Below are 24237 nucleotides of genomic sequence, written 5' to 3'. Positions count from 1 at the left end.
TAATGAAAGCATGAAAACAGGTTTTGAAAGAATGACTAGCTGTGTTACAAGTGAGATCAGTTTGGGTTTTTGTACCACTTTTGAAAATATTACCAAAGTGAATAAAATAAAACATTCTTATTCTTATTGAATTTTCACTAACTAAAGAAGCTAACTTTTCATTACCTTCAACTACAGTAAGTCTGAATAATAAATGTGGTATAAACAAACATCTCAGTAATTGTAGGTAGGCTGTTTGCACATATAGATAGAAAGACTTGAGCTCTGCCTTGGCACGTTCATGAGGTTTGAGAGAGGTAACGACATTAGATTTGCAAACAAATGTGTTGGCTATTTTTCAATAAATCAGTTGATCTACTGCACAAAACTAGCCTGAATAATTAATTCACCGATAGTTCCGGTGCTCAAGCTCAACTCAATGACATGATGCGTTCGCAGCAGTAAACAGCTCTCTGAAATATTTGATGACCAACAACTTGAATTTAGACCTTTCCCTCATACAAAACTGTAAAGCATCAGTTAATTGACAAATATAAAAAAGGATTACATTGCATTGGAACCTCATCTGAATTTGACACCAATTTGAAGACCATCGTTGTGGGAATATTTAAAAAGATGTGTTAATTGTGTTTGACTGAGCACGAAGGTGCCGCAGAGGGGCGCTGTAGCAAAAGCGGTCAACTCTACTTGCTCATAACATGTCCAATGAACACATCCGCACAAACCCGCAACACTGAAATGTGTTTACATGCGCTTTAATGTGCTAAATATTACAAACGATCATTGTTTTTATTTATTACTACAGAAATATGAGGTTCCGTTGGGCTTTATTCATCTAAATAAATCTGTAGAAATCTTAGCTGCTCTCAAAACAACTGCAAACAAGAGGAACATTTGAGATTTAACATTCTCAGAGTCTGATCGAGCATCATTCAGACAACATCATTTGCAGTATGGATCGTCTGGCATCTTTTGGAAGTAAGTAGATTTTCCATTATCACCAAAAATAGCTTCATATCCAAATAACGTGCTTTATGTAACACGACAGCACCAATGCAATGGCAAACATATATGGTAGTCATTCATTGCCATGTATACGTTGAAGTACCACGTACATACCAACATATAAGAATATGGTATAGATCCGTACCATACATATCAAAGTGCCATCTAAATATTATAATGTAGAAATATGGTATAGATCAGTGCCATGTACATCAAAGTGCCATCTAAATGGTATAATGTAGAAATGTGGTATAGTTCAGTGCCATGCACATCAAAGTGCCATCTAAATGGTATAATGTAGAAATGTGGTATAGTTCAGTGCCATGCACATCAAAGTGCCATCTAAATGGTATAATGTAGAAATGTGGTATAGTTCAGTGCCATGCACATCAAAGTGCCATCTAAATGGTATAATGTAGAAATGTGGTATAGTTCAGTGCCATGCACATCAAAGTGCCATCTAAATGGTATAATGTAGAAATGTGGTATAGTTCAGTGCCATGCACATCAAAGTGCCATCTAAATGGTATAATGTAGAAATGCGGTATAGTTCAGTGCCATGCACATCAAAGTGCCATCTAAATAGTATAATGTAGAAATGCGGTATAGATCAGTGCCATGCACATCAAAGTGCCATCTAAATGGTATAATGTAGAAATGCGGTATAGTTCAGTGCCATGCACATCAAAGTGCCATCTAAATGGTATAATGTAGAAATGCGGTATAGTTCAGTGCCATGCACATCAAAGTGCCATCTAAATGGTATAATGTAGAAATGCGGTATAGTTCAGTGCCATGCACATCAAAGTGCCATCTAAATAGTATAATGTAGAAATATGGTATAGATCAGTGCCATGCACATCAAAGTGCCATGCACATCAAAGTGCCATCTAAATAGTATAATGTAGAAATGTGGTATAGATCAGTGCCATGCACGTCAAAGTGCCATCTAAATAGTATAATGTAGAAATGTGGTATAGTTCAGTGCCATGCACGTCAAAGTGCCATCTAAATATTATAATGTAGAAATGTGGTATAGATCAGTGCCATGCACGTCAAAGTGCCATCTAAATAGTATAATGTAGAAATGTGGTATATATATCAGTGCCATGCACGTCAAAGTGCCATCTAAATAGTATAATGTAGAAATGTGGTATAGTTCAGTGCCATGCACGTCAAAGTGCCATCTAAATGGTATAATGTAGAAATGTGGTATAGTTCAGTGCCATGCACATCAAAGTGCCATCTAAATAGTATAATGTAGAAATGTGGTATAGTTCAGTGCCATGCACATCAAAGTGCCATCTAAATAGTATAATGTAGAAATATGGTATAGTTCAGTGCCATGCACATCAAAGTGCCATCTAAATGGTATAATGTAGAAATGTGGTATAGTTCAGTGCCATGCACATCAAAGTGCCATCTAAATAGTATAATGTAGAAATATGGTATAGTTCAGTGCCATGCACATCAAAGTGCCATCTAAATAGTATATTGTAGAAATATGGAAGTTGTTCTGTACCATGTAAATTCGTGGTACAGGAATATTGTAAAAGGTAATGTATGTGTTCAGTATATCAAATGACCACGTTGTTGCCATCTGATAGTACTGCCAGAGAAGTTTTGTAAGGGATATACAGTGAGGAAAATAAGTATTTGAACACCCTGCTATTTTGCAAGTTCTCCCACTTAGAAAACATGGAGGGGTCTAAAATTGTCATCGTAGGTGCATGTCCACTGTGAGAGACATAATCTAAAAAAAAAAATCCAGAAATCACAATGTATGATTTTTTAACTATTTATTTGTATGATACAGCTGCAAATAAGTATTTGAACACCTGTCTATCAGCTAGAATTCTGACCCTCAAAGACCTGTTAGTCTGCCTTTAAAATGTCCACCTCCACTCCATTTATTATCCTAAATTAGATGCACCTGTTTGAGGTCGTTAGCTGCATAAAGACACCTGTCCACCCCATACAATCAGTAAGAATCCAACTACTAACATGGCCAAGACCAAAGAGCTGTCCAAAGACACTAGAGACAAAATTGTACACCTCCACAAGGCTGGAAAGGGCTACGGGAAATTGCCAAGCAGCTTGGTGAAAAAAGGTCCACTGTTGGAGCAATCATTAGAAAATGGAAGAAGCTAAACATGACTGTCAATCTCCCTCGGACTGGGGCTCCATGCAAGATCTCACCTCGTGGGGTCTCAATGATCCTAAGAAAGGTGAGAAATCAGCCCAGAACTACACGGGAGGAGCTGGTCAATGACCTGAAAAGAGCTGGGACCACCGTTTCCAAGGTTACTGTTGGTAATACACTAAGACGTCATGGTTTGAAATCATGCATGGCACGGAAGGTTCCCCTGCTTAAACCAGCACATGTCAAGGCCCGTCTTAAGTTTGCCAATGACCATTTGGATGATCCAGAGGAGTCATGGGAGAAAGTCATGTGGTCAGATGAGATCAAAATAGAACTTTTTGGTCATAATTCCACTAACCGTGTTTGGAGGAAGAAGAATGATGAGTACCATCCCAAGAACACCATCCCTACTGTGAAGCATGGGGGTGGTAGCATCATGCTTTGGGGGTGTTTTTCTGCACATGGGACAGGGCGACTGCACTGTATTAAGGAGAGGATGACCGGGGCCATGTATTGCGAGATTTTGGGGAACAACCTCCTTCCCTCAGTCAGAGCATTGAAGATGGGTCGAGGCTGGGTCTTCCAACATGACAATGACCAGAAGCACACAGCCAGGATAACCAAGGAGTGGCTCTGTAAGAAGCATATCAAGGTTCTGGCGTGGCCTAGCCAGTCTCCAGACCTATACCCAATAGAGAATCTTTGGAGGGAGCTCAAACTCCGTGTTTCTCAGTGACAGCCCAGAAACCTGACTGATCTAGAGAAGATCTGTGTGGAGGAGTGGGCCAAAATCCCTCCTGCAGTGTGTGCAAACCTGGTGAAAAACTACAGGAAACGTTTGACCTCTGTAATTGCAAACAAAGGCTACTGTACCAAATATTAACATTGATTTTCTCAGGTGTTCAAATACTTATTTGCAGCTGTATCATACAAATAAATAGTTAAAAAATCATACATTGTGATTTCTGGATTTTTTTTTTTAGATTATGTCTCTCACAGTGGACATGCACCTACGATGACAATTTCAGACCCCTCCATGATTTCTAAGTGGGAGAACTTGCAAAATAGCAGGGTGTTCAAATACTTATTTTCCTCACTGTATCTGCTAAAATACCATAGTTACTCCAGTCATTGTTATATCTGTTAGATTCATAAATTAAGATGTGTCACTGACCAAATAAGATTGTCCAAGGTGATTAAAAATGATAAATATTTTTAGAATCTAGTTTAAAACACGTCATGTTTGTAGAAATGTAATCTGCCTGTCAAATTTGGTTTCATAAATTTTTTGAAAAAACATTTATAGCATTTTCGGAACAAATATTTATAATTTACTGACTTTAAAAATGCTGTGTTTTGGAACCTAAAAGTAGCCTTAAAGGTATTAAAATTCTTTCTTTGCACTGCATCTTGAATACATGAGAGCTTACACAACTTATTTATTAAAAACAATTTTTTTCAAGTTATATACAGTGTATATATAGAAGCATGCAAAAGTTTGGGCACCCCTGATCAAAATTTCTGTTGCTGTGAATAGATAAGCGAGCAAAAGATTTCCAAAATGCTTTTCGTGGCCAGCTAAGTGTCTTTCAATTCTTGTTTGGGGGATTTTCACCAATTCTTCCTTGCAAAAGGCTTCTAGCTCGGAAATGACTTACTAAAATCTTCAAGTTCTCGCTTAAACTAACGTATTCAATGTAGAAAGTGCTTAATCTTTTCTGCTGTTTACTTTACCAAAAAAAAAAAAAAATTATAATTCAGTGTGCCAACATTTCTTTTTTTCAAGAATTTCAGCTTTTGATGAGACTTAGATTTGTTTTTACTGTCTCCAGGATCCGGGACCTTTTTGAAAAAATATAAAAATGACTTTGAGAACAAAAGAAATTGAAAACAAGTTCATAGAAGAGGTGTTCAGGTATTTGTTTTGTGTGAATTGCATTTTCCATGTATTTTTTTTTATAATTAAGCCTAATAATTCAGCACAAAAACATGAACGTCACATCACTGACCAACATGGTCTGCTTAAAACAGTGTTTGAAGAATCTTTCAGTTATTTAGTTTAATTTCATTTTTGACAGCAGTGGTAGATAAGATCAAGTTACCTCAGTTAATGTGATACTAATAACTGTAATATGGTATTTGCTGGAAACTGGTTAATGTGGTTCATTTTGGATACAGGATATGAGTCTGTTGAGATGCCTGGGTAACTTCATCATGTGAATACTGTTTATGGCTTTACAGGTGATCCTTTTGATAAGCCTCCATGTCGTGGATGCTCTTCATATCTAGTGGAGCCATACATTAAATGTGCAGAATGTGGACCTTCACCTTTCCTCCTCTGTCTGCAGGTGGGTCATTGGGTAGATTGTGCTAGTACTTAGTGCATATCAACTGTTATTCGATATTTTAAATATGTTATATGTGATTTTTATCTTTCTGCCACAGTGTTTTACCAGAGGATACGAGTATAAAAAGCACCAGAGTGACCACAAGTATGAAATCATGGTAAGAGAGCACTTTGGATTAAAATAATCACTAAATAAACGTATTATTATTATTATTATTATTAAGACTTATATTAAAAATCAAATTTTAAGATTTATATTTATGATTTATATGTAGATTATTTTGAATTATGTATTATATTTAATTATTTGATATATTTGTTTAACAATTTTGAATATTTATTTAGTTATAAATACATAGTAAGTGAGACATTTGAAAACTGTTTTATTAATTCTCGAAAAATGTGTCATTTTTTGTCAAATACATTTTTGATCAATTCCTACAAAGCTTGTAGGAAACCGTCCTGCCTACAGAAATGACACATCTTTTGATCTACTCTTTTCTAGACATCAGATTTTCCTGTTTTAGAGCCTGGCTGGACTGCTCAAGAGGAGATGGCTCTGTTAGAAGCCGTCATGGACTGTGGTTTTGGTAACTGGTCAGTGTAGTTTCTTTACCTTCTAATGTCAAACTCAGTTGTATCATTTCTATTGCAGAGACTGTATGAATGCATGTGGAAGATCTCACATTAATATCTGACCCTAAAATGAATCGTATTGGAGCAGCGTTCATTTTTACAATGTTTTTTGTTTTAGTCATAGTTCTAGTCTTTGATGAAAATTTCCTTTAAATTTAGTCATATTAATTCATTTCTTTCAGTTTTTCTCTGATTAAAATTGTATTCAATTTTAGGCAATGAAAATAACATATTTAAGTTGTGAAACCTGAGTTCCAGAAGTAAAAGCATACAATGGATTTGCTGAAGTATCAGCAATATAAATAAGTAACTATATTCTGAATTCTTTATGCTTTACAGACTGTTATACATTTTCTGTGTTTTAGCCAGTTCAGGTTTTGTCAGCGTTTGAGTGAGGTAATTAATCAGTTTAAGGAGTTAGATTTTCCGTTGTTCAGCTCTTTGTCTTCATGTAGCTCAAGCAGGGATATACTCAACATAATGGAATATTGGATTAACCTTCCTTTACTGTTTGGTCATTTTTTACCAAAATCCATATTTCAACCAAACAAATTGTCTAAAAGTCTATCTGAGCAGTACAAGACTTAGTGAATTTTTCTCCATTTGCCATCTGAACACACACAAAAAACTGGACTTGATTCATAATTCTATCCATCCATCCATCCATCTTCAACCGCTTATCCGAAGTCGGGTCGCGGGGGCAGCTGCTCCAGCAGGGGGCCCCAAACTTCCCTATCCCGAGCCACATTAAGCAGCTCTGACTGGGGGACCCCGAGGCGTTCCCAGGCCAGTTTGGAGATGTAATCTCTCCACCTAATCCTGGGTCTTCCCCGAGGCCTCCTCCCAGCTGGACGTGCCTGAAACACCTCCCTTGGGAGGCGGCCAGGGGGCATCCTTACCAAATGCCCAAACCACCTCAACTGACTCCTTTCGACGCAAAGGAGCAGCGGCTCTACTCCGAGCTCCTCACGGATGACTGAGCTCCTCACCCTATCTCTAAGGGAGAAGCCCGCCACCCTTCTGAGGAAGCCCATTTCGGCTGCTTGTACTCGTGACCTAGTTCTTTCGGTCATGACCCAGCCTTCATGACCATAGGTGAGGGTAGGAACAAAAATTGACCGGTAGATCGAGAGCTTTGCCTTTCGGCCTAGCTCTTTTCGTGACAACAGTGCGATAGAGCGAGTGCAATACCGCCCCCGCTGCCCCGATTCTCCGGCCAACCTCCCGCTCTATTGTCCCCTCACTCGTGAACAAGACCCCGAGGTACTTGAACTCCTTCACTTGGGGCAATACCTCCTTCCCTACCTGGAGTACGCACTCCATCGGTTTAATGCTGAGAACCATGGCCTCAGATTTAGAGGTGCTAATCCTCATCCCAGCTGCTTCACACTCGACTGCCAAGCGATCCAGTGAGAGCTGAAGGTCACGGACCGATGATGACATGAAGACAACATCATCTGCAAAAAGCACCGAACCGCACACCTTCCCCACCCCGACTACGCCTCGATATCCTGTCCATGAATATCACAAACAGGATTGGTGACAAAGCGCAGCCTTGGCGGAGACCAACCCCCACATGGAATGGCCTCCATTTTTTGCCGAGGACTCATAATTCTAAGTTGTTGTAAAAAAAAAAAGAGAGAGACACCATTGTTGTTCACAGTCAAAATTGACCGACCATAAGAAATGAATGGGAAAGACTAAAAAACAGAGCAATTTTTTTTGTCAAGTGCAAAATATAAATCAGCCACAATGCAGAAAAAAAACACAGAAATTAAGGGGTTTGACTTTACAAAATGCAGAGTGCAAAACACATACATGCACACAAATGAACTGGTGAGACTATAACAGAGCCGTTTTCACAGTCATTTTTGTTTATTTTCTTGACCTTATTATTCATTTACTTTGAGTTAATACATTTTGATGTTTGAAATAAATTATTGGTAACAAAATCATTTTATTTAACACCAGGTCCGGTTTGACTGTAAGCATAATGTGACTTTATTAAAAAAACTGACACATCAAAACAGAGAAATGCTAAACTATGACAAATAATAGTTTGATAATGTCTAAATACATAACTTGTGATCAAATTTAGAATTACTACACAGTAAATGAAATACTAGAGAACACTGCAGCCATCTATTATTGTCATAACATAATATTTCTCTAAAGTCATGTTTTTTAACTTTTTTCACCAGATGGTAGCAATACAGGACACATTCTAATATTGTCTTCATGTTTCAGCTAGGCTTTTAATGTGGTGAAGTTACATAAATTAGCTAATCTGCGTATGCAATTGAATGGTGAAATTAAGAAATATATATGTAAGTAAGACTAAAAAACATAAAATCTCAGAAAAAGTGCATAATTTGATAGTTTTTTACTTCAGGAAAGAAGAAATGTTATCAATTCTTAAAATAAAAGAAATGTTTTGTGTCCGGTCATAAATGACTGCGAACAGTAACATACTTGGTCAGAATTGGAGGGTTAAATGAATCAATTCTTTCTAGATATTTCTTCTCGATGTTTCTCACATATGTTGCAGTTTTATTTTCTTCTCATCATATTTTCGTCAAAAGAACGTTTTAATTTAAATCATTAAATTATCGTCATGATGCGTATTTATTGTCTTGTCATTGTTCTCGTTGACAAACTAAAAATACATTTTGGTCATAAATTGACGAGATTAACACTGTGTTGGAGGATAATGTCCTTGTACTCTGGGTTATTTTTCAGGCAAGATGTGGCTTATCAGATGCGCACCAAGACAAAAGAAGAATGTGAAGGCCACTACATGAAGAACTTCATCAACAATCCTCTCTTCTCCTCCACTCTTCTCAGTCTCCGACAGATGGAAGAGCATCTATCCCGAACAGCTGACACAGCCATTGCCTTTAAGCGTAAGTGAAAACCTGTTAACATTAAAACCGCTCTATGAACAACTACTGTTATGTAAATTCAACTTTAAATGTAGACAAACAAAAGGCTTAAACAAATTGCAACTCTTATTAGATGGTATAAGATTATCAATAAAATGTCTTTAACATCTGAGGCCATTGATACTATCTTTTTAAACTTGTAATGAGATTAATGGGATACAAGTTATTCGATTCTGTCATAATTTCTTTCCAAACTGTATGGCGTTCTTTATTCAGTGAATTTGCCACATTTTGACTACCATATTTGAATGTGCATAATAGTGAATTCGATTTGTGAGCTATGGCATAGGGCAGACTTGAAATATAGTGCAAAAGACTTAAAGGAGACCCATTATGCCCCTTATGACAAGATGTAATATAAGTTTCAGGTGTCCCCAGAATGTGTCTGTGAAGTTTCAGCTCAAAATACCTCACGGATAATTTATTATACCATGTTATAAATGTCTCTTGGGTGAAATCAAAAACACGGATTTCATGTGTGTCTCTTTAAATGCAAATGAGCTGCTGATCCCCGCCCCCTTTCCGGAAGAGGACTGTGCCTTTACAGCTGGTGTTTTGGTTCTACAGCAACAGTGAATCAGAACCTATATGACTGACAGCTTAAATACCGGAGTTCAGGCAGGGCTGGACTGGGAAGAGAAATCGGCCCAGGATTTTACATGGCAACTGGCCCAATAGTTGTGGAGAGAGAGGGCGGAGTCACTGCCCTTTTCTGCATATCGCGGCGCCGTTTTGTGGTCCGTGCTGCATAACGCGGTGGCTCATTTTAGCTTATCACGGCCCATTCGGTCTGTTTTGTGGCGACCCACCGGCCCCAAAGTGCGTCGGCCCATTGTGAAAATGCCGGGATGCCAGATTGTGGATGGACTTTTAACATTATATGGTGGTTGTGTACACACACTGCCGACTCACATTTATGTACAAACACCATGTAAAAGTGAATGTTGCATAATCGGTCCCCTTTAATGACTACTTTTATTGTGCTTTCATTGTGCTTTTTTGTCCTTTTTGGAGCAACATGAGTCAATGCTGATAGAACTTTTTAGTATACCCAATGAACTGTACAGTTGAAAACTTCCATGAATAAAGTGTAGCCTCCAGCAGTGAGAGATGAGCCACAACCAGACCATATATTGTGCAGAGGAAATCTGTTGATGTTATAATCTGTTGGTTGTTCAGTGTGGCTGCTTCTTTTTGTCTTAAGCTAAACAACACCCTGCAGGCACTGATTTATCCGCCCACGCGTGACAGATAAACTGCACAAATACTAGATGTGATCATCTGATTGATTTTGGTTCTGAGATAGAAAAGGTTACATTGAATGAATATTAATGAATAACTTTATCGGGTAATAGTGGTTAAATGTTGTTGGCTTGGGTTTCTTTCAGCCACAGATGACCCTCCAAGGCCTTTGTTTGACTCCCAGCTCTCCAGAGATATGGCTGGTTACATGCCAGCTCGAGCAGACTTCATGGAGGTGAGTTACCTGTTGTCATTGTGTTGTCTTAGGAAGCAATCTGTTTTTATATAACATGGTAAGTAATGTAATAATTTGTAATGACTTTTTACAGTTTATTTATTCAGCTCATTGTCTCTCTATTTATAATTAGGAGTTTGATAATTATGCTGAATGGGATTTGAAAGATATTGACTTTGTTGATGATGACTCAGATATTCTTCATGGTAAGTGCCACAATGCCAAAATATGAAATAACATGCAGTGCTTTGCTAAAGCATTTAGATCCTTAACCAATTCTCTCATTTTACTGAAATGAACTTTACGTGCACAAAATGTGGTTCTCTGTTATATATTTGAATTTCTAAACGTTAAGACGCAGAATTACTTTATTTAATATGATGTTGATAAATCTTAGAAAATCTTCACAAAAAACAAAAACAATTCTGAAAGTATACGTTTACTGTACACATAACAAAATCTCTGATTGGAAAAAAAATGACTTGCATTTATATACAAACTCCATGTAAAAGTGAATGTCGCATAATAGGTCCCCTTTAATGACTACTTTTATTGTGCTTTCACTGTTCTTTTTCGAGTAACATGATGATGAATTTTTTAGTATACCCAATGAACTCGGTACAGTTGAAAACGTCCATGAATAAAGTGTAGCCTCAGGCAGTGAGAGATGAGTATTTGTGGTCTGTGAATGTGTATAACTACCACATTTTCAGGAAAAGAACAGTTAATTATTATTAGGACATTATTATTCAAGATCAAAATCTTTATTAAGACTAGCGAGCATTACGATAGTGTTAAAGTAAACAGACTAAAGATCTATCAGTCAACCATATCAAGAAATCTGTGTGACCGAAAAGGTTTTACATTTATTCATTTAGCTGACGCTTTCATCCAAAGAAACTTACAAATGAGTAATGCAGCATGAGTGATTCCTCAAAGGTTGCGTAATTGCTCAGAGACGTGAAAGTGAGAAATAATAGTGAAAGAATGGATGAAGAGATTTTATTAAAAACATGTGTAGGTCAGATTCAAAATTCAAAGCATAATGTGAGGTGCAAATGTCCACGATTCAAACCTTTGAATAGCGCTAGCCAACTGGACCAGCATCCAGCCCGCCAATCACTTTTATTTGGCCCTCTGTTTGATTTTGAACATCTAAAGCTGTCATTGCTGGGTGACTTTAGGGAAATATAAAATATGTATGGATTGAAAAATTATTATGCAAACAGCATATTTCAGTGTTTTACTCTTATTTTCTAATATAAAGCAATTCATTTAGATTAATTTGGTTAATTTAGAGATATTTCATTAAAATTTGAAAAATTGAAAATATTTTTGCAAAGCTCTCCACAAATGAATAAAATCACTGTACCGTGTATGCAGAGTTCTTGTTAACCTTGTTAACTGTGTGTTTTGTAATTTGATGCAGCACTTAAGGTTGCTGTTGTGGATATTTATCATTCAAGACTGAAGGAGAGACAGAGGAGGAAAAGGTATGTTGGAAATCACACATGTTGTACTGCCTTAGAACAACCAATAGTGGGCAACACTGGTCTGCTAAATAACATGTACATGTTGACAAAATGATTTATTTTTCCATGTGAGCATCTGTATTCTCATTGAACAAAATATAATAAATATCATACTGTTATCATAAAAACCAATTGAAGAATGAAATCAAATTATCACATGCACGTGAGAAAAGCTGGAATGCTTTGCTGGAGTTCGTTTGCGAGTGTGTTGCAATGTAACATAATCCGTAGCAACAGATTTGCATGCCTGATTTTCAAAACAAACACACAGACAGCTCTAGTAGTAACGGATCTGTGTGTTAATGCCCAATAATGAGTCCTGGCTGCCGTGCAAAGAGCTTGTGGTATGTGTGCGAGCATGAGTTGCAGCTGCTGTCTGACTCTTGAGTTCTCCTGCAGAACAGGACATTTACAATCTGCTTCACACAACATCTGAGACCAGACCTCATTCTTCCCGAACACATGCTTTTAATAACACATAGCCCCGAGCTCATAAAGCCAAGCATGGTTAAAAAAAAACCTGGTGCACAATGTATGATTTTTTACAGTTCTCTACAATTGCTGCTTGTCAGACTTTATTATCCTAGTGAGATCTCAGGTTAAAGCAATGACACACGGTTTGACATTATGTCAGACTGTGAGATACACATCGTAGCCAAGACTTTGGTCCTAGTCATCCCAATTGACAACGTTGAATAGGGGTTTTATCTCACCAGGCCTTCGTAGGAGCAGTCACACTGCAATGCTAAATTTCTGACCATGTGCGTTTATCTAATCTAACACGATTATGCTTAACCCTTTAAGCTCAGAAGGAGTTTTTAAAGATTTCCTGTTTCAGTGGCATACTGAAAATTAATGGCTTATAATTCAACAAGAACAAAAAAAACAAGGAGAGTCAACTATTTTTATCATTGTAAAGAAAACTTCAAAAGAATTTAATGATATAGGTTATGATAAATTCTGAGACTCCCAGAAATGTGTGTGTGTGTGTGTGTGTGTGTGTGTGTGTGTACTTTGTTTATTATTTGGCATCAAATATATCTGGGTGTAAATAAGGTCACACAGTGTGTTTTGTACCCAATCATGTCACCTGTAACTGAGAAAAAGTTTGTGTTGATACGACAAAGCAATCAAAAGTTATAGCATTGCAAAAATAAATGTATGCTATTGTCCAAAACGTCTCCCAAAGCCTCTCCAAACAAATAAAACCTAATAATCGTACATAAGAACAAATTACACATGCAAACACAACAATGACTAAAGGTTTGCATAGCACGCAGATATGATATTAATAATGAGATTTCACAGAATCCGTGCCATTTGACTCAGTCTGCATCATTGAGTCTGTCATTTACTTGGTGCCATCTCCTGGTGACCAAATGTAACAGTCACCAATCACATGTCTCTCTAATGATGGATGATGATTTTTGCAACGTTCTGAACCCAATCCGATTGGTTTAGCGTTCCATGATTCTACATAATTTTTGATGACATCATCTGATCCAGGAAAGCTAACATGTCTTCAGACAGATTGCAAGATTTTGAACATGGTTTTTGTTTATGTACTCACTCAATAATTAACATTCGTTCATTGTAACCAAAATAAATCTTACATAGTGCAGCTTTAAAGTATTTAAATATTTGTACATATCGGAATGTTTTGCAATAAATGTTAAATATTTTGTTTCTATACTTATATACACAACCTATAATCAATAGTTTTATTTATTCATATCTTTTTTTAATTTAATTTCGTAATGCGCAATGCTTCATTGGATTGTATTTAGTACCTTTGTGAACAACGGTTAGTGCACAGTCTTGTACCTTTTGTCTTTTTTGCTTCAAAGCAAATATTTAATGTTGAAATTCACCTCGGCGCTCGTTGCTTTGGTTCAAACTCTTTTATGGTGGATTTTATGAAAAGCCTATGCAAACAATTAATGGGAAAAAATACTTCCGTAACCCACGTGGCTGAAAATGTAGGTGGGCGCTGTTGTGCTCTATAAGCCATGAGAGACTGTGTGTTGCAGTGATTTTACTATGGTTAAGAGGTGGTTTTAGGCATGATAGGAAGCAGCTTTGTTTCTAATGATTTCAAATCTGTGCTTCATGCTTGTCTTATTACCAATCACAATTTTGAATGAGAATGTGTTGGTTTTCTAGTTTTATTATTGGCTTATTGGTAGCTTAACATTTGCTTCTCACATTAAATTGTCTTTTAAGGATCATTCGAGACCATGGGCTCATCAACCTACGCAAGTTTCATGGTAAGATTTTTTTTTTTTTTTTTCAATTATTATTATTATTCATGGTATTGCATTTTAGTTCTAAGAACATATCAGAATAATATATATATATATATATACACACACACACACACACACACACACACACACACAGTAGTGTCCAAAAATATTGGCACCCTTGGTAAATATGAGCAAAGAAGGCTGTGAAAAAAAAATCTACATAGTTTGATCTTTAATTTAAAAAATTCACAAAAATCTGACCTTTAATTGAAATAAAACAATAGAAACTGTGGAAATATCTCATTATTAAATATTTCCTCCAAAACACATTGGCCATAATTATTGGCACCCTTTTATTCAATACTTTTTGCAACCTCTCTTTGCCAAGATAACAGCTCCGTGTCTTCTCTTATAATGCCTAATGTGGTCAGAGATCACCTGGCAAGGGCTCTGAGATCATTCCTCCATAAAGAATCGCTCTAGATCCTTCAGAGGTCTGTTTTGGTGAACTTTCCTCTTCAGTTAACCCCACACATTTTCTATGGGGTTCAGGTCAGGGGACTGGGGTGGCCATGGCAGAACCTTCATTTTGTGGTCAGTGAACCATTTTTGTGTTGATTTTGATGTTTGTTTTGGAACATTGTCATGCTGGAAGATCCAACCAGGGCCCATTGTGAGCTTTCTGGCAGAGGCAGCCAGGTTTTGATTTTGTATCTGTTGGTATTTGGTAGAGTGCATGATGCCATGTATTCGATGTACAGGACCTCTGGCAGAAAAACAGTCCAACAACTTTAAAGATCCAGCTCCACATTTTAAAGTGGACATTGGGTACTTAATCTCTGTGTATACTAAACCCATCTCTGGTGTTTGCTGCCAAAAAGCTCTTTTTTTGTTTCATCTGACCATAGAACCTGGTCGCATTTGAAGTTCCAGCAGTGTCTGGCAACCTGAAGACACTTGATTTTTTTTGTTGGGTGAGAGCAGAGGCTTTTCTTCTTGAAACCCTCCCAAACAACTTGTGGTGATGTAGGTGATGTCTGATATATTTTTTGAGACTTTCTGACCCCAAGTCCCAACTAATTTCTGCAATTCTCCAGCTGTGATCCTTGGAGATTCTTTGGCCAATTGAACCACCACTGTGTGTGGAGACAATATAGACACGCGTCCTTTTTCAGGCCGATTCTTAATATCTCCAGTTGATTGGAACTTGTTAATTATTGCCCTGATGGTGGAAATGGGCATTTTCAATGCTTAGGCTATTTTCTTTTTTTGTGAACCTCAACCACCTGTTGCCACACATCATAACTATATTCTTTAGTCTAACCCACTGTGATTGATGATTAAGGGAATTTGGCCTGTGTGTTACCTCATATACCCTTATACCCCTATGTATACCATATACCCCTGTGAAACAGGAAGACATAGCTGAACAATTTCATGTTCCTTGTCACCCAGATGCACTAAAAAACTTAAAATATGAATGGGAATATACTTCAGATATATTTAACTCATTAGAATTTCTAGAGGTACCAATAATTGTGGCCAACATGTTTTGGAGAAAATAAATTTATTTCATAATGAGATATTTCCCCTCTTTGAATTGTTTTACTTCAATAAAAGGTTATATTTTTGTAAATCTTTTTAATGAAAGATCAAAAGGATAAACAATGCAGATTTTCTTTCACAGCCTTCTTTGCCAAGGGTACTGATATTTTTAGCCACTACTGCAGTGGTTCTGAAACTGGGGACCGCCACATGGCGCCAGTGATCGCACTCTCAGGATAAGATTTAATCAGCAGACTCCAGCGGAATTTTGGCCCACGGTTGAAAAGAAGTACAGGTTGCTCTTCAGGCCATAAGAATATTGTTGCCTTTCCCAACCACATATCTTTGTGAGACATCTATCTCAGCCATTTTGGCAATAAAGACAAAATGCAGGGCACGGCTTAATGTGGAAGATGACTTGAGAATTTGCCTGTCACGGATAACACCCAAAATTGATAAGCTCTGCAAAGAAAGGCCGTCCCACCCATCCCACTAAGACAGGCTATGCGCTTTTGTACTGTAGTTGTTATTAAATTGATTTTCCTGCATTGCATAATTTATTTTATATTTTAAAGCTATTTCTTTTTCAGTAGACATTTCTATTTGTTTTATGGCAACAAAAAAACAAAACAGATACGCAGTCCAAGTTGCAAACAAAACCACTGAGCCACTTATATTTTACTACAGTGCTTAAAAAAGCTTATTTTATTACCACATCAAAATTTAACAGGTTTAATGCAAATTCTGATTAAATGTATGTAAATTAAATGTTCAATATTCATCTACTATGGAAAGATTACATTTATGTTCGATATTATTCACTTTTGATGTACTTTTCCAAAACAAACATTTCTGAAAGTATCAGTTTCAACACAATACTATTTCTGTTTTATGACAATCTGTTCCATTTTATGAAATATAGAATTGATCATAAATTCTGTGTAATCAAACATTAGAGAAATAGGACTACGAACAAACAGAACTGATGTTTCAGCATTGTATAATTTAATGTTTTTGGTTTAATTCAAATTGTAAGTTTGAGATTGTTTTGTGTCATGAATTTTCTTTGGGGAGCCACAAAGGGATGCACCCTACACAAGGGGGGCCTCACTCTGAAAAAGTTTGAGAACCACTGCACTACTGTATATACCCAATATATATATACCCATAATTGCAAAATAATATGAACATAAACTCTCTACACAAACCAGTCTCTTATATGTGGAATTGAGCGATCTGGTAATATTCCCCATACAGGTATTTACAGGTTAGTCTCCCTACACACAGACTTGAAGTCATTGCCACAAAATGAACCTCTCTGACCTCCAATAACTGAAGCAATCCCAAAGTGAATCCCAGAAGAAAACAGCAATCCCATACTAAAACCCACCAATCCTAGCATAGTTTTTAGTGACTGTGATTGCTCCCCTATGAATAGTTTACAGTGAAATTAACATTTCGACTCTAATGATAAAGGAGATTGCATCTTTTATGAGCCTTTATTGGTCTGTCTCTTTGGATTTGTTGTGGCTTCTCTCGGTAAACAGAAACCTGTCCCTGACTATATCCCCTTGGACATTTCTGTAAGCAGTCAGTTTGGGTAGGAATACACTTATCCAATTATGTCGCATGTTCTCCCGAGTCGTATTGAGTGTTTATGTGTGAGGAGAGCTTTAAAGGTACAGTTCCCCCCAAAATGAAAATTCTGTGTTTATTTTCTCGCTCTTGTTCTGACGAACCTGTATGACTTTCTTCTGCTGAGCACAAAAGGAGATTTTAGATATTTATGTGTGGAAAAAAGATTAAGGCTGAAAGGTTTTGAGTTTCAAAGAAGAAAGAATGTGATATGAATTTGAAACACATTAGGTTAAGCAAATGATGACAGAATTTTTCTTATTGGCTGAGCCGTTCCCTCAAGAAATTTTTGTTTAAATAAACAAAAGCTCCCAGCGACGCTCCTCATCTTCTTGCACTCAAGACAAAACAGAGTCGATAGGAACAGTGGAACGGCAGACTTGTTGCCATGGAGACTGCAGGAGTGTGTGTGGTTAGTGATAATGTAAGCAGTGACCAAGACCTGATGGCTCACAGTGGTGTTGTTTTATCCCCAATTCAAGAGAGCAAGACAGCTTGACCTGTCTGTACACACAGCAGCCTGTCTCACATCCCATCAGCCACTGCTGTGGGCAGGACATAGAGATTTCAGTTCAATAGAGCTTGAGTGACGTGTGTTGCCATGTCTGCTTGCTTTTCCTAAAGTCGTTTAGAAGCCACTGGTTGACTTTTTGGGAGCTTTTCAGTCATATTGGAGAGCCAAGTATGTTTGGTTTTGACTCACAACAGGAAACATTTTATAAAAATGTAATGTCCACAAGATGGGTTTAGCTAAAAACAAAGCAAAAAAAACAAACAAGAAAAGTAAGAAAAATATTTACAAAATATTAAGGGGCAAATTCATTAAACAGTTGCATCACTTCTGCATGTGGTATTTTGTGTGTCTATTTGTGTGTTTTGGTATGTATGGTTTACGTGTATGTTTGTGTGTGTGTGTGTGTGTGTGTGTGTGTGTGTGTGTGTGTGTGTGTGTGTGTGTGTGTGTGTGCACGTGTATTTCTCTGTAACATCATGGAAAGCTAGCGGAGGCAGAATATCACACCTCACGCTCTCCCACATAGCAGCTTTTTGCTTCTATATCTCTTGCTCAGTAACGGCAGAGCTAATGGCTGATAGTGCTGCTCATTGAACCCGTCAAGAAACCATCAGGGAGGCTTTTACTGAGCTGCCAGGCCCAGCTAGAATCTCCATAGATTGCTGTTTGGCTTTTACTTTTTAAAACGCAGCCAATCAAAGCTTGCTTTGACGTTAGTGGCATGTAAGCGCTGTTCCAGAACATAGTGAGCTGCCTACCTAGACATCGTTTTTAGGCATCATCGGCATGCTCCTAGCATCTCCTAACATGCTCCTAAAAGCTTTTCCAAAATGCCAATGCCTTGCATTAGCCAAATTCTTAATCTAGCATTGTGTATTCTTTGTATTTAAGACAATCTCAGAATGCATTCTGTCGAGCCTGCAGAAAAAAAATTATGTAAGGGAAATGTTGACTAGACTGTATATATACTTCTACAGTGAGGGAAAAAAGTATTTGATCCCCTGCTGATTTTGTACATTTGCCCACTGACAAAGAAATGATCAGTCTATAATTTTAATGGTAGGTTAATTTGAACAGAGAGAGACAGAATAACAACAACAAAAATCCAGAAAAACGCATGTCAAAAATGTTATAAATTGAATTGCATTTTAATGAGGGAAATAAGTATCGACCCCCTCTCAATCAAAGATTTCTGGCTCCCAGGAGTCTTATACAGGTAACGAGCTGAGATTAAGAGCACACTCTTAAAGGGAGTGTTCCTAATCTCAGATTGTTACCTGTATAAAAGACACCTGTTCACAGAAGCAATAAATCAGATTCCCAACTCTCCACCATGGCCAAGAGCAAAGAGCTATCCAAGGATGTCAGGGACAAGATTGTAGATCTACACAAGGCTGGAATGGGCTACAAGACCATCGCCAAGCAGCTTGGTGAGAAGGTGACAAGAGTTGGTGCGATTATTCGCAAATGGATGAAACACAAACAGAACTGTCAATCTCCCTCGGTCTGGGGCTCCATGCAAGATCTCACCACGTGGAGTTTCAATGATCATGAGAACGGTGAGGAATCAGCCCAGAACTACACGGGAGGATCTTGTCAATGATCTCAAGGCAGCTGGGACCATAGTCACCAAGAAAACAATTGGTAACACACTACACCGTAAAGGACTGAAATCCTGCAGCGCCCGCAAGGTTCCCCTGCTCAAGAAAGCACATGTACAGGCCCGTCAGAAGTTTTCCAATGAACATCTGAATGATTCAGAAGAGAACTGGGTGAAAGTGTTGTGGTCAGATGAGACCAAAATCGAGCTATTTGGCATCAACTCAACTTGCCGTGTTTGGAGGAGGAGGAATGCTGCCTATGACCTCAAGAACACCATCCCCACCGTCAAACATGGAGGTGGAAACATTATGCTTTGGGGGTGTTTTTCTGCTAAGGGGACAGGACAACTTCACCGCATCAAAAGGACGATGGACGCGGCCATGTACCATCAAATCCTTCCCTCAGCCAGGGCATTGAAAATGGGTCGTGGATGGGTATTCCAGCACGACAATGACCCAAAACACACGGCCAAGGCAACAAAGGAGTGGCTCAAGAAGAAGCACATTAAGGTCCTGGAGTGGCCTAGCCAGTCTCCAGACCTTAATCCCATAGAAAATCAGTGGAGGGAGCTGAAGGTTCGAGTTGCCAAACGTCAGCCTTGAAACCTTAGTGACTTGGAGAAGATCTGCTAAGAGGAGTTTTGTTATGACAAAATCCCTCCTGAGATGTGTGCAAACCCGGTGGCCAACTACAAGAAACGTCTGACCTCTGTGATTGCCAACAAGGGTTTTGCCACCAAGTACTAAGTCATTAATACAGTAACATTAATAGCTTAGCAACATGCTAATGTAAGATTTAACATTAAATTAAAAACTAGTTCGAAATGTCAACATCCGTTTCATACTGAAAAGTATCAGTAACTATAGTTCAATGTAACAGTTAGCTGTTTTACTCTGTATATGTATATTTAATGCTTATTAGTGTCTCCCTTTGTTAGCTTAGCAACATGCTAACATCAACCTCCTTTGTAATTAATTATCATGTTTCTCATGAGCATAATGGTGGTGCGCAGAGTTGTTGCCAATGGTAGAGTGTTTAAATACAGTCAACTGTGGTTTCATTTCAGTGCTGCTTATGTAGCAGCTTTGTAGGTTCTGAAACCAAGCGCTAATGTTTTCTTTATTTGTTCATCAAATTAATTGTGTGCATCTTTTTCACAGTGCTGGAAAGGCATTATCCTAAGGAGGTGCAGGACCTTTATGATGTCATGAGACGCTTTGCCAGGGTGGTGGGACCAATCGAGCATGACAAGTTCATCGAAAGCCATGCATGTGAGTATTCAACACTCTATATACCAAGATATTATGATTTTATCATTCCTTTCGTAGGTTAATCTCCAGACTAGGTCTAAGTTTTCTTTCTCAGCTGACTCGAGATAAGTCTGGCCCCGTACTCTGTTGGCTAATGAGTGTGTGGAGCACAGATTGGGTTAAATTACAAGCCCCCCAAGTCATTGACTAATGCTGTGTCAGAGTTCTGTGTATCTGTCCCAGAAGTTTGAATAAGTGTGGGTGAAAAGTTCACAGCTCTATCTGCTCTTTCTCTCTCACTCTCTCTTTCTTTATGTCTCTTATTTACAGTGGAGTTTGAGCTGAGAAGAGAGATCTACAGACTGCAGGAGTACAGGAGTGAGGGAATTCAGTCCTTCTGTGGTAAGACCAGCTAGAGATGCACCTTCCCTCACTGACACATTATGGGAACCAACCTGAATAAAAAGGAGTTTAGATAAAAATATGATTTTACAGGTTAATTCATGGGTTTTTCAATTGAAAATCTTTACCCAGGGTCATTCTAAACCCTGGGTTAATGTAATCTTTGGTTATCTTGTTCCATGATTCACACTGTTCATACTTTACCTTGGGCTTGTAATCTTTTTCTAAGCAACTGGTTGTAACATTCTACCAAATCCAAACTTGACATTTGGCATCACAAAAGTGGTGCCTGCCATGAGCAGAGTTCTATAACCAAGGGTTATAAGTGGTGCCAACCCTCTTTTAAAAAACTTTCCTTATCTTGGGGTTTAAAATTTGTGTTAAACCAGGGTTAAAATTGGCCTGGTGTTAAAAATGATGCTAACTACAGAGTATTAAAACCATAAAAAGGTGCCTACTGTAGAGCAGTTTTATAAACCAGGATTAAAAGCTATGCTAATGTTCCTTAGCCCGGGTTTAAAACTGGCCTTGTATGGATTAAAATTATGTTGTCCCAGGGTTAAAAGTGTCCTTAACCTGTTGTTAAATTGGCCTTAAACTGAGGTTAAAAATTATGCTAACCCAGGGTTAAAAATGGCTTTAACCTGGGGTTAAAATGTATGTGCATACAGAGTATTTCACTATAAAACTGAGAGATCCATCTGAATAGGGATCCCACTAACTACATTTAACTTGTTTTTTATTATTATTGTATTAATAAAGTGTCACATTTAGAGAGTTTATTGCTTAGAGCTGATATGAAACCTGTCGTCTCTGGATTTCAGGTGCTAAGGTTTACGAGCGTGTGAAGCGGATGCGAGAGGATGAGCGCAGGAAGAGGAACATGTTGTGTGACGTCCTGCAGTACATTCACGACTCCCGCACATGTCAACAGTGGCTACACAAGCAGGCTGCCATGTAAGCCCTTCATCATCCTCGTCTTCACTCCTTACACTTTTGAACACTTTATACATCTCCCTCATTTTCAGTAGAATTAATTCAGCTCCCACCACTTACCATAGGACTGTATTCAAGATTTTGTGAATCATTTCAGCCTTTATAATCTCTTGCTAAATATGCAGATATATGTTAGTCATTTTGGTTGTATTTATATGTTGTCACAACACTCAAGTGGGAGAAGTCAGAGCTTTCATAAAATTCAGTATTTCCTAGTTATAATTATGAGTTCAACAGACGTGAACGGTTTGTATTACTCAACTTGTAATTGCTGTAATTCTGACATGATGTGATCGCACCGTAACTAAAAGCGATGATGCATGTTCAAGCATCTATTGCATTGCAATATTTGCATAATTAATTTGTATTTGTCTTTGGTATCTTACATCTTTTTGTCTATTTATAATTAGCCATTTAAATTGATAAATTGATGTAAGATACAAAAGACCAATCTGAACCCAATATACACAGAGAGAGAGAGAGAGATTGATGATCAAACGCCCTCTCAATCTCTCCCTGTATGTGTATTTTCGGTTCAGTCATAATCATTTTACATAATCAACTATTCTTTTGATGTCTTGCAAGAACTGGTATTTCCCTCTAGAAATGCAAATCCAGTATATAATCCATTTAGTTTTTTGTGTGATTTAGTGTGCAGTGTATTCTTACAGCCCACAGTGTATTCTCATTCAGACAGCTTGTGGAGGTTTGTGCTGTTGGATTGTTTGTGTTTTTGAAGCTGTGTGCTAGCTTAAAAAAATAGTGTGTAGTAATTCAGCAAAAAGTAGACAAACTGCAAGTGACTTAAGATTCAGAGTCTCTCTTTTGTGTGCTGAGAACCCCCTAAGACCTAGCCAGTCTTTTTCAAGACATTTTGAAAGCACTGGTTAGGTAATGTTTTGTTGATGACTGACTGTGTTCCTCTCTTACAGCGATGCTGGAATAACCCCTGTGGTCACCACCATAATTACCTCAGGTACAATGCTGCTTATTTCCACTATTTTTCACATTCTGTCGTCTCTTCTCCCCTCCTCTAAGCCCTCTTTATCCTTCTCTGTTATGTCCTTTTCAGCCATGTAGCCACAGGCTCAAAAACACATTAAAAAAAAGGAAGCCACACATAATGTCTTCACTCATATCTGCTACTCCTGACAACTATAACTAGGCCATATTTGAAACCATATAACTATGTACACAGTTGATCACAATCTTGGGCTTTTTATAGACATACCTTGTTAAAGATGAAGTGTTTAATTTCTGCATCACCATCAAAATTATTAAATAAAATAATTACGGTACTCTTTTGATCTTTTAATCCACAGGCAGAAGAAGTGCACCTCCTCTCAACCTAACAGGGCTTCCTGGCACAGAGAAACTTAATGAGAAAGAGAAAGAGGTTTGGCAAACACGACTTTACTACCAGCGTGAGCTCATTTTGCAAACATCTGCCTCATTGATATAATATATCATAAACGATTCTCTCATCATTTTCCTCAGTTATGTCAGGTGGTTCGTCTGGTGCCTGGGGCGTATCTGGAGTACAAACAAGCCTTGCTGAACGAGTGCAGACGGCAGGGGGGTCTGCGACTGGCACAGGCCCGATCGCTCATTAAGATAGATGTCAACAAGACACGCAAAATCTATGATTTCCTTATCAAAGAGGGCTACATCAATAAGGCTTAGGTTTTATTAAACTGCTCCAAGGACATCTGATGAAGAAACAGGCTTATTGTAGATCATTCATGTTCAGAATGAGCAACAAATAGATTTTAAGTGTACTGGTTCTATGTAATGTGTTCCATGTAATTAATTCTATGTTGAAATGCACCTGTTTATTATTAAAACACTGGGTGCTTCTTTACTGTTGTGTTTAATACTATTGTGTTTTTTGTTGTGCTCTTAGACTGCTGCTGTTTATGCCAAGGATAATCTGACTCCTTGGCACTGTAACATTAAAAAACAATG

General features: G+C 37.9%; 1 protein-coding gene across 1 annotated transcript; it reads left to right on the top strand.

Moving 5' to 3' along the window:
- The first annotated feature begins 699 nt into the window (after positions 1-699).
- On the top strand, positions 700-24237 carry LOC127630285 (transcriptional adapter 2-alpha-like). The gene is made up of 15 exons (XM_052107785.1): positions 700-978; positions 5390-5496; positions 5594-5653; positions 6001-6092; positions 8871-9034; positions 10462-10550; positions 10684-10756; positions 11980-12043; positions 14306-14349; positions 20785-20895; positions 21205-21276; positions 22101-22233; positions 23205-23248; positions 23595-23668; positions 23770-24237. Exons 1-15 carry the CDS (start codon positions 954-956, stop codon positions 23953-23955), a joined length of 1338 nt encoding a protein of 445 aa, XP_051963745.1. The 5' UTR covers positions 700-953; the 3' UTR covers positions 23956-24237.

The sequence above is a fragment of the Xyrauchen texanus genome, chromosome 36 (assembly GCF_025860055.1).
Source record: "Xyrauchen texanus isolate HMW12.3.18 chromosome 36, RBS_HiC_50CHRs, whole genome shotgun sequence".
Classification (NCBI taxonomy): Eukaryota; Metazoa; Chordata; class Actinopteri; order Cypriniformes; family Catostomidae; genus Xyrauchen; species Xyrauchen texanus.
The sequence above is the reverse complement of the archived record's forward strand: the minus strand, read 5'-3'. Positions and strand labels throughout refer to the sequence as shown.